The sequence below is a fragment of the Topomyia yanbarensis genome, chromosome 2 (genome assembly GCF_030247195.1).
Source record: "Topomyia yanbarensis strain Yona2022 chromosome 2, ASM3024719v1, whole genome shotgun sequence".
NCBI classification, from domain to species: domain Eukaryota; kingdom Metazoa; phylum Arthropoda; class Insecta; order Diptera; family Culicidae; genus Topomyia; species Topomyia yanbarensis.
This window is the reverse complement of record NC_080671.1, coordinates 21,085,573-21,096,471: the sequence shown is the minus strand read 5'-3', so window position 1 is coordinate 21,096,471 and position 10,899 is coordinate 21,085,573. Positions and strand designations below refer to the sequence as shown.

The 10,899-nt window shown below is 39.1% G+C and overlaps 1 protein-coding gene across 6 annotated transcripts; it reads right to left on the bottom strand.

Annotated features, from left to right (window-relative positions):
* Window positions 1-549: 549 nt before the first annotated feature.
* Window positions 550-6,536, bottom strand: LOC131680338 (sodium channel protein Nach). 6 transcript variants are annotated; one of them, XM_058961056.1, is made up of 7 exons: window positions 6,412-6,536; window positions 5,752-5,982; window positions 2,855-5,688; window positions 2,337-2,795; window positions 2,081-2,280; window positions 1,687-1,959; window positions 550-1,552 (listed from the first exon to the last, which is right to left on the bottom strand). In XM_058961056.1, the coding sequence occupies exons 3-7, from the start codon at window positions 2,890-2,892 to the stop codon at window positions 1,410-1,412; spliced, it is 1,113 nt and encodes a 370-aa protein (XP_058817039.1). In that variant the 5' UTR covers window positions 2,893-5,688; window positions 5,752-5,982; window positions 6,412-6,536; the 3' UTR covers window positions 550-1,409. The 6 variants fall into 6 exon arrangements, with proteins under 6 accessions (XP_058817039.1, XP_058817040.1, XP_058817041.1 ...); XM_058961057.1 differs by having other exon boundaries at window positions 5,752-5,977; XM_058961058.1 differs by having other exon boundaries at window positions 5,752-5,968.
* Window positions 6,537-10,899: the final 4,363 nt, after the last annotated feature.

Below are 10,899 nucleotides of genomic sequence, written 5' to 3'. Positions count from 1 at the left end.
GCCTGTGCAAATCTCGCTTCCTCTCCTCGGCAATAGAATAGCATAACATAGCATAGCACAAACGACGGCACTCATCATGGGTGGCTGATACAGTGAAATCTGGTTACACAATACACACACCCGGCCATATCCTTACGCTCGCCAAAGGAAAGTAAATGTTAGTTGAATTCCTACTTAAGAAGATGCGGGAAACCCACGCATGCATGTTAGATTTGGTTAGTAGGAAAGGAACATGGGATTGGGTTTGGAGTGATTTATATAATATTAAACTAAATTGATAAAATTACTTATAGATTAGATTGACCTCACCAAATTCACTTGGCTGGTTTGTGACAGGTGCAGGCTTCAGGAACCACACCACTGACACCAATACCGATGCTGACATTTTCGCTAAGCTCAGTATATTATTATGGAGACAGCTTAACACAACAAATTCGAATGCAAGAGTATAGCACAGTTTTCAAATTTCCTCAGCGCGAGAAAAAGCTGAGAATTGCAGTACCAAGAACTTTCTTTTTGCGAAAAAACATGACCAACTCACTTCCTCTCCTCAACAATGCGTGTTTATTCCAAATAATTTTTACTGTACACTCGATGGCAAATTACAAAAAAGAAGCCTTCTTCACGGACCTATATCCCCAGATCTTTAATGTTTTAGTCATTTCTTATTCAAGCTAAAACTTTTCTGCTGGATACAGTATTCTAGTCAAGGCACTAACTGGACTTTGCAAACACAATTATCATGTGGTTACTTTTAAGCGTGCTGAGTATTATTCGTGTGATCTATGTGAATTCGATTACGGGACTTCATATCATTTGCTCGGTGTTAAGTCAGACCGGACTAAGTCGCAAAACATCAAAAAATGAAATAATGATTACACTGGATAAAGAATTGCTTCAGCTTCATTCGACTTTTACCAGATTTGAAAAATGTAGCCATAAACAAGAATTGACAAAAAATATTTCCAATTATAACGTAGAAGATGCTGCGATTCAAACTTTAAACTCGTTTTTCTCGAAATCAATATTTTGTCACTTAGTCCGGTCTGACTTAAGACCGACCATTTCATATGTCCTACTGCTACACATTTCTGCTAAACCGAGCAAAGAACACAATGTTTATAGAACTTCAAAAAGACATCAGAGCTATAAGGTGCCTACATAAAATACTAGCCCTCTATTCTATTCTACATTTTTTGAACGTCACTGTTGAAATGCCTACCTGCAGCCCACGTGCGGAAAAAGTAAAGTACTACATATTTTCTTATTACCCATTCAAACGCCCATCAATTACAATGCTCATATATGTAATAACCGTAAGATGAAAAATCGCCCTGCTACCGTGGACTTTGTCCGCCGCAGCAGTCAGCCAAGGTGAGATGCAGATGCAGTAAGTACCTTTAGATCTATTACTGATTCTCTTTCGGAGCTTGTAAGTGATTTTTCCTTGCGATGGCCGTTCCATAGGGACGAATCGTAAAGTAATAAACTATCTCGACAAATGAAAGTAAACTCGCGCCCACGAACAAACCGGTGGTACCTCCTACGGAGACTGCTCAGACCAAGAAAAAGAGAAAATACGCAATTGTGAAAACGAAAAAAAAGAAATTGAACCAGATTAGATTAGTCCATTCCACGATATGGGCGTTTTCCAGGAACACGCCTGCCTTTTACCGAGTGACTTACCTACCAGATCGAGCCGTCCACGAACCACGTTCCGCTTGTAGCGCTCCGTCGGCAGTGCGGACAGATCGATATCGATGGTGGAGAAACGCTTTTCCGAGGTGTACAGACTTTCGCGCGAATCGTGCACCACCGTGATGTCCACTTCGGAGCAGGAGGGCAAACAGTCACAGACGACGCCCTTCCCGGTGGACCAAGGTGGAATTACCACCGTCAGGTCCTCGTAGTGCGCGTTCAGACAGACCAGACCGGTCATGTTGCACTTTAGTGCGGGGTCTGTGGGATGAAGGAGAGATTGTCTGGATTATTCAATTTATGCGAAATGTGTTTAAGACTGATATGTTTACTTTTTGTGTTTCAAAAATGCACTATCGCTCTCGATTCAGCACTAACTTACCAGTGTTCGGCATCAGATGGCTGGTACAATTGCAAGTCTTCAGCTGCTTGTCCTTTCGACATTGCACCGAGCAGGCACTGTAGCTATAGTAGGCGTGGACATCCAAGTTGTTTTCATCCGGATAACGGCATTTTCGCTGTTCCACACTGACCTGCTTGGTTTCAGGATCGTTTTCAATGTATTTAATTGATATTTGACGCCTGACATGGAAAAAAATCATTATTTATCTGAGGTTTTCGAAAGATTAAGATCTTACTTGTAAGCTATGTAATAGTCAATAACCAAAACCTCCGACTTTGGAGTAATCAAATTGGGAACATCCTCCTCACCCAGCGTGAACACGTACGCTTCGGTTAAAACCGTTATCCTCAACCGACCTAGACCTGTCGTCTTGTTCGACACCATATCAATCTTCAGAGGTTCGTCGGCACTGGTTTGTATCGAATTCACCGCATAGCACACGCCAATCTCCGTTTCCATTGGTTGAAAATATTTGCAACAATCAAACCGTTGACCATTCCAAAAACATTCATCCAATGTTTCCTCACAAGGGCTACGAACTAACCGAGCATAGTCGGAAAAGTTGCTGCTGAAGCAGTTCTCCGGATGCTCGTCTTCGGTGCATTCGCTCACCGTGTGATACGATTCTCCCCGAAAGTAACCAATCTCGTTCAGTATCTCCTCCATTGCAAAATCGTGATCTTCACCCCACAACCTTACGGAGAAAAAAGTTGCTTTAGTACCTTGAAAATTCATGTGACATCGGCTTATTACTCATCTGCTACCATCTGAATCCGTTCCATGTTACGCATCTCGCAGACTACAATCGAAGGAAATTTGGTGTTCCAGTCTCGGTAGTTCGTTTCGACCACGAACGAGATGGCACTGGTTCGGAAGGCTTCCAACGAGGCATTGATGAGCAGAGCGGAACCGAACCAGGAACACACGACGCAAACAGTCCAAAATATTCTAAATTTCAAAAGGAATTTTCAAGATTGCTATTTGTCATACTGTTATATAAATTTGATACAACTAAAATTCTAGCACAAAAACTACACACTAGCTAAATCAATACACACAGTCAGCCTTACTGTGCATAACTGTGGATTAATTTGTAGAACCATTGTGGTTTGATCGACAATTCTAATAAGTCGTTTTAATTCTATCACGATTGCCGCACGATCAATATTTTTAACTTGTGTAGTGAAATTTTATAACTCTTCCACTGCTCTATAATCAACGCCGAAAATATCGATGGCGTCCGCGCATCCAAGAAACATACGAGATCTTGTTACGATAGTGCTGTTTATCTGCATACCATATCTTCGTATCGCACCTTCAAGCACTATGATGAACAACACGTTAGAAAGTATATCACTCTCCTTCAATCCATCTAACACCACAAACGAGTTAGTTATTTCTCCGGACATTCTAATGCTTAATTTTGACCTATCCAGTATCATACGAATCAGCTTAGTCAGTTTCGTCGGAAAGCCATGTTCGAGCATTATGTGGCACAGTTCGTTTCGGTTCACTGGATCGTACGCTGTCTTGAAATCCACAATCAGATGGTGTGCCTGCATGTTGCATTCGCGAAATTTATTCAGGATTTGACGAATGGTAAAAATCTCGTCCATTCACACGTCCTTTCTTTATCTTTCGTTTTAGAGCTATGGTGTCTTTGGCAAAGTTTTGGAATAACGTCTAGCGCTTTATTTGATCATTTCATATTAGTTTGGAATTCAGTCGCTAGGGCGGCGCTTTTTAATGGAGCGAGATAGAAAGATGGTGTCTACGACAAAGTTATATGTCAGATAATTAGAAGTATATCTTCTGAAGATACTAACTTTGTAGGTCCGACAAAGCGCATTTTTGGAAATAGCTAAATTTTTAACCAAAACATGCTCTGTCTCGAAAAACACAGGACCTATATAGTTTCCATCTCCTGAAGATATATTTAAAATAATAGGACCTACAACTTTCCCGAAGACACCACCTTTCCATGTAGCATTATTAAAAAGTTGATAAAAGCGCCGCGAATAGATTGACTACTTTTTATTAAAACCTCGGAAAACGAACGAGAAAACTCGAATTTCCATAAGACAAATTGTGGATTAGCCCCTATTGGACGCCAGCTAGTACTGAGGTTACCTTCATGATCAACTTTAAGTGCTAATAGCAAAAAATCTAAAAAAAATTAATTTCCCAAATGTACACATACACAAATGTACACATACACATAGCAGTACACATAGATTACACTATTAAAACATGCAAAAATGTCGAATTCGGAAAAATGTGGGTTAGCTCCGTTTGGACGCCAGCCATTTAAATAATAAATGCAATCCATTGACGTCATTCTGGTAAGAAAATGAGGAAGTGGCAAATGATGTGAACAATCATGAAGCCATGGAAGGAAATGTTGAAAAAGTTTGTTTTTTCAGCAACTGCGGCTGCCTTTGTACTTGCGAATGACTTCTTCGGTGCTCTCGTCGTCGCCAGAGTGTGGACTTGAAGTTGTGCATTTCGGCTCACGTGGTTGCTTAAACCTGCGACGATCACGTTTGCGCTTCGGACCTTTTTATTATTCCCTTTCCTTCTCTTTTTTGATCATGTATTTTCAATTGTCTACTTGAACAACACCTCAAATTAAAATATTGTTACCTCACGCGAAATATCTGACGCGCTTTCACTTTCCTTTCGCACGAGCACTCAATTATTTCGAACGGAACCTTGAATTGTCTAGAGGCTGTTCGAATGCTGGGGCTATCTTGAACACATGCAATTGTGTTCTTTATGTCCTCTTCACTTCATTTTGGCGTTTTTCGTGCGTAATTACGCACAATTTCCCTGTCAAAATAATTCAAATTTACATAATAGTAGTGACATACAAGCGACTGATCTATCGTGCCCCCAAACGTATGCTTCAATAATATCGAAAAACCAACACAAAACTCGTGTTCGGCATTAATTTTTAAGTAAGAAAAAACTCATTTGACATTTTTTTTTTCTCATTGTTTTAATGTGCTGTACTGAGAACGAAAGACAATGCGTTTTCGCAGAACAACACGCGAAAACATAAGCAACGCCGTAAGTAATACAGCTGATCCATGGTAACAGCCGAAATGACAGTCGTCAACGATGTTCTCTACCGTGTATCTAATTTACGAAACATGCGAGTGACATCTGCAATAACATAGCAAAGATAATGCCCTATACCTAGTGAACCCCCATACCTATTTGACCCATTCTACTATATAGAAACAAGATAGGGTATAGAAACCTTCAAACGAGGCCTCGAGGGCCGAGTCTTGTGTACCAATCGACTCAGCTCAACGGATTGTGTAAATTTTTGTTAGCAAGAAGGAATCAACAGACATCGCCGCCTGCTGCTTTGTAGTAGTACCGACTTAACCTAAACCTCTTGTATCTCGCGATCTTCATCCATCCAAGGCAACCGTCAGATGCCACTTCAGTAGGGATTGTGCTCTTGCTCTTTTTGTTTTGTGTGAATCGTTCATGTGTTTATCCATAGCTGCTTTTCCTTGCTTGCTGTCCAACCTTCGCCGTATATCTGACCTGCTCAGGTCTGCTGCAAATATCGTCACCTGTTGAGACACAAACCGATCAGGAGGTGTCGTCCATAAGGATTTACATCTCTTTACAATCACCTTCACAGGTTTTCTTATCCTTATTGGCGCTACTCGTTCTTATTTATCTGCTAGCTAGGTGTTGAGACTTTCTCGGCGGCGGTATTTCACCCGATACCGATGTCCATTTTAGCGATCATTTTAGCTGTTAGCAACTGATAATCGGCGGTGAGATTTCTCTAGACTACGAATCCCGAGTTTCTTCAGCTTCTTGCTTGGTTTCTTCATCGACTTGCTTCTAGAGTGACTGAACTCAAATGATATTTTATGTGTCAAAACGGTTTGCAGTATTTTTTTCCTGAACAGAAAGTTAATAAATTTTTAAAAGAAAAAAACTCTCCAAAACCCTCCCCTTGCGCACGGGTCTGAGACTGAACATTATGGAAAACTATGGGCAGAAGCTGCAAAGAAAAATCAATCTACTTCAATCAACATCAACAAACAGCCCCACACGCTGCTATAATGGCCAATCAATAATGAATCCAGCTTTACGTAGGTTGGGTATGTGTTATTCTATGCAAAAAACTGGTGATTAATTCTAATTTAAGTCCCTGGGAAGATACAGCATAATTGCTGCGTTTTGTGTCTCAAAACCACCAAACTAATACCTGTGTTGTACTTTTAAAGATTGAGGTTAGGTAAAAATGCTGTACTGCGATGAAAGAAATACAAATAGCTCACTTGCTAGGATCAACCATCATATACTGCTAATGTCTCCTTTGCTGAGTTTTATACTACTAACTGTCGTGACGTCCTGCAGCCATATTCGATAGTTGACCACCAACTTTCAAACACGTCCAGTCGTGCTAACTTTCGCCAATAGAATAACGCTCGAGATTCATCTAAGCGACTGCAACCCTTCGCTCTAGCTCAGAGGCTCAATTACTCTCTCATCGGTTCGTATGATTTATACTCCGAAGCTCAATAACCGACGTATGTCGCCGCGAAAGAAACTTTCCTCGTCAGTCGTGCACTGGAACCGATCATACGTTCATTCTCTCCATCTCTCACCGCGTCCCAAATATACACACACTAATGTAACCTCGGTTGCTATAAACACTCATTTGCACGATATACGGGTACTCAGCAGCAGCTTTCTCGACTCTCGTTGGCGTTCACAACTATTTACTACCATCGCTCTACCGTCTCTATAGAAACGTTTATTGCCTATCGCATGCCTCTCCCGCTCACCAAGACAGTCGATTGATCGCTTCCGGCTAGATAGTCTTTTTCTATGTTTGTTAATACACTGCGAAATCGGTTTACAAATTCTTTGTTACTTAACCACCCTAAACTGTTATCTACTACACTAACTAGAGTTTTTGACAGTCTGTCGGGCAAACTAGCGAATTAGTTGTACAGAGAATGGACAGAGAATGTGGCCCAAACAGCGAATCACGACTGTAATAGCATTAGGGTTACAACCCTTCCGGGTTTGACCAGGAGACTCCGGGTTTTACCTCATTTTCTCCGGGTCTGCTGAGACGACGGATTTTTAAAACTTTTATAGTACTGAATTAATTTGTTTCAAACGAATTCTTCTGGTGCCTCAGATCAGTGGATCACACAGTGGCACCTGTTCATACAAATTTGCGACAAAATTACAAAAATTGGTTTACATTGCTAAAAATTGGGATTTTAGCTAAATTTAGGTCGCTGAATCCATTTCTGTTATCAGTTTTGAAATTCCATAGTTCTTTTTTTCGACCACTTTTTTGTAAACCCATTTGAAGGCGCTGGTCGTTAAGGGGTTAATATACACGTTAATAATAGTAGCCAATCACATCGGATAGCAAAAATGATTGACAAAACTAATAAAAACCACTAATTTTGAAGTAATATGATGTTTTTTGGGCAACCAATTTGTAAGTAGATTTGTAAAGTACAGGGCGTCTCCACATGGGTATTTTCAAAAACATAGATATAACAATTTCGGCGCAAGATGACCCATGTATATCTAGAAACTATGCTAAATTTTGAGTCAGATTCTTGATAAGTGACCCGTGAAAGACCATCTCAAAAATTTGAAGCCGTGTAAAAATAAATTACTGATATGACATGCAATTTTTTCAATTGCTTTTTCATGAAGCACAACAAAAGTAAACCATTTCTGCGCCAAAAGCTCGCATCTCTAGTTTAGCATATTTATTCTTCTTTCCAAAGAACTAAAAGCTATTCCAATCGGTCATGCAGTTCTTGAGACATGTTAAAAACTCATTTTTCATCCGATTATTGCAAAATTTTGAGATAATTTTATTCAATCTAGAAGAAAAATAAAATAAATACTTGCAACAGAATTTCAAGACTTTGATTTTTGGGGTTTTGCCATTCGTCGTGCCACTGTGGATCAGTGAGGAAAGGTTTAGTTCTTCGCAAGAACCTCCTTTGCGACGAAGAACCCGCAAAGAATTCCGGAAGCCGTTGCAGTGTGTTTCACTCTTCTCCTCCGCTGTGGTGGAGAGCAGAGCTCGTTCGGCGCACAGCAAGAGTGGTTGGTGCTTTTAGATTCTTTGCGGTTAACCGGGGAAATGAAATTATACACCCATCTAAACCAACTAAACTGTTTACTAACGCAAAAAATGCATGTTCACAAAGCTTAATGTGAGCGGGACAGAACAGTGGTGCCATTGTACTTTGCCAATACAAAACCCTCAACGGTGAATATGAGTTAATTTGGTAACTATCCAACCGGTACTAAATTCATACCCTGGCGAATTACAGATGGATTGAAAAGTTTATGCTTGATTCTTTTCATCTCAGTAGGAAATAATAACCAATTAAATTACTCTGAAATGTCTAAAAATCGCTCTGTTTCCCATTTCTGTCTGGTTTCAGCATATACTCACTTTTGCAGCCTATCTTAAGTCAGGAAAAATCTCCTCACTAGAGGTGGCAAAAATATACCATAAATCAAGAAACGTCAAACGTTCATTTTATTGTATAAATATCAATAATATGGATTGATTTAAATATTGAATATTTTTGCCCTGAGATATTGATTGTTTATTGTTGAACTTGGACCAGAATATTTCACAATACATTTTAATTAAGGGTGGGCGAAACGCGATTCTGGTCTATGCGGTACGAAACGAAACGAATAACTCTTCCGTATTCTCTTAACGATACGAAACGAACCGAAATTTTAATAGTAGATGTTGTTCGCAACACGAAATTCTATTTTGACGAAATCATTTGCGAACTATTGCGAAATTTTTCAAAACTCATTTGATATAAGGAAAGCTAATTCTTTTTAATACTTTTGAATAGTAGAATGTGTCCAATTATGAAAAATATTTGTAACTCATGGTAAGCGATCGAAGATTAAAAACATTTTTTTTTCTAGAGCGACTCGAGGTCCGATGACTTTTGAAGGATTCCCCGCGGGTCCGAAGAATACCATCCGCCAATCCGACCTACTAGACTGAGGCGCTAATTTGTTTGGCTGATCTCCCGTTTGCCCGAAAGTTGCAAGTTTTGCTCTTCTCTCCCGGTCACCATCTACGCCTTCTCTCCCCTGTCCTTGATACAACTACTTCTACACCGATTTTGGAAATGACCAAGCATAAGTCCCCAATAAAAAATCAAATTTGTATTCCGTATTCCTAATTTTAATATAGTTGTAATTTTACCTCTTTGTTAAAACTATTGTCCCCCATCTTGTAAATAGAATTCTATCCCTAGTTTTAAAACACCTGTGAAATTTTTCATAAATATTTGTTCCCCCTTTTGTGTACCAAACTATATTGTTGGTTTTAAGGCAACTGTAAATATTTCCTAAAAAACTATTACTATTGAATTCCTTGTTTTAAAATTTTTCATAAAAAAAATCTTTTGCCCCCTCTCTTGTATGTAGATTCTTTTTTCTAGTCTTAAGATAGCTGTAAAATTTTTCTCCTTTATAAAAAAAACTACAAGGGGCAGCCCTATGGGGTTGCACGAGCTGTAGATGTAGGACTATACTACTTAATGTAAAATATTTGTTTTCTTAGTACATTTATAGTAATAATAAATCAAATATATTTCTTACGTATGGTTTAATCACAACCAATCAACATCGAGTATTACATATTGAACCAAACCCTCTTGGTTATCAGGTCATTTCATTTGTAGTAGGTGATCGAATCCGATTGAATTTATTTAAGAAGATCTGAAGAAAGAAGACAGAAAACTGTGACCGAACTAATATCTGGAGCTAAATCTTTATAGCATAAGATTAGCTTATAAAAACTTTTCGATTGTGTGTGGTAAAAAACCCGGACCAGTGAAGAAAAATCAAATTTTAGACAATATAGACATTTCATGTACAGACCAAGCATTCTAGTTATATTTTGCCATTATTATAAGTTTCCTAAAGTACGCATACAAATATAGCGAATGCAGTGGTCTTAATCCTATATCGAAACTATAAATATACAAGAATTGAAAACAATTTTATATATGCAAAAGATGCGTTTTTGCAACGGTTTTTCAAGTGGCAGTGTATTCATTCATAAATAGGCTTTGTAGTATGTACCTATTAGTAGAATCAAAATACTATAGGTTGAGTGGAAATGAATCACGTGAAGGGGAAATGAATCAATGAATTGATCGAACGTAAATAAAAAACTTTCGTTGTGCAATTTAGTAATTAGATCTAACTACCTACACATACGACTCAAACGGTAAACCCAAGCGCACAAAGCAAAATGAATGAACGCTCATGATGATGGGTAGAGCGAAAGAGACAACTAGTACCACGACACTATGTTAACCGTGTTTGCAAATAGACCTCGCATGTACAAACTATTTTGTGTACGAATAATTATACATAAAAGTGTGCTGGAAACGAGCACAACACAAAAGATAGCATAGTGTTTGAACGGGCAAGCTCATTCGTATTCACTGGGTAGCATACCTCCACAGGCAGTGTAACGGACTTCTAACTCAGCTACACTGGCTGTGAAAACACACAACGCAGTGACCTGCTTCGTCTGCCGCTCAACAGGCAACTGAGCTGCACTCAGGGATGCCAAGTGTTTTTCCAGAAAATCTGTAATATTTTTTGAAAAAGTCTGGAATTGTCTGGATGGGCTATTTTTAGGAAGCTCCATCTATAAGCTGTATTTGCACATTTTATTGCTGAAATATGCTTGGTTGTCAAACAAATATGTCTCGACATACTGAAAATTC

Coding starts and splice junctions, on each gene's coding strand:
- LOC131680338 (XM_058961053.1), bottom strand. CDS start 6,431: ATGATGGTTGATCCTAGCAA. Junction 2,281..2,336: donor GACTATTACATAGCTTACAA/GTAAGATCTTAA, acceptor TTTCCATGTCAG/GCGTCAAATATCAATTAAAT. Junction 1,960..2,080: donor CCATCTGATGCCGAACACTG/GTAAGTTAGTGC, acceptor TTCATCCCACAG/ACCCCGCACTAAAGTGCAAC.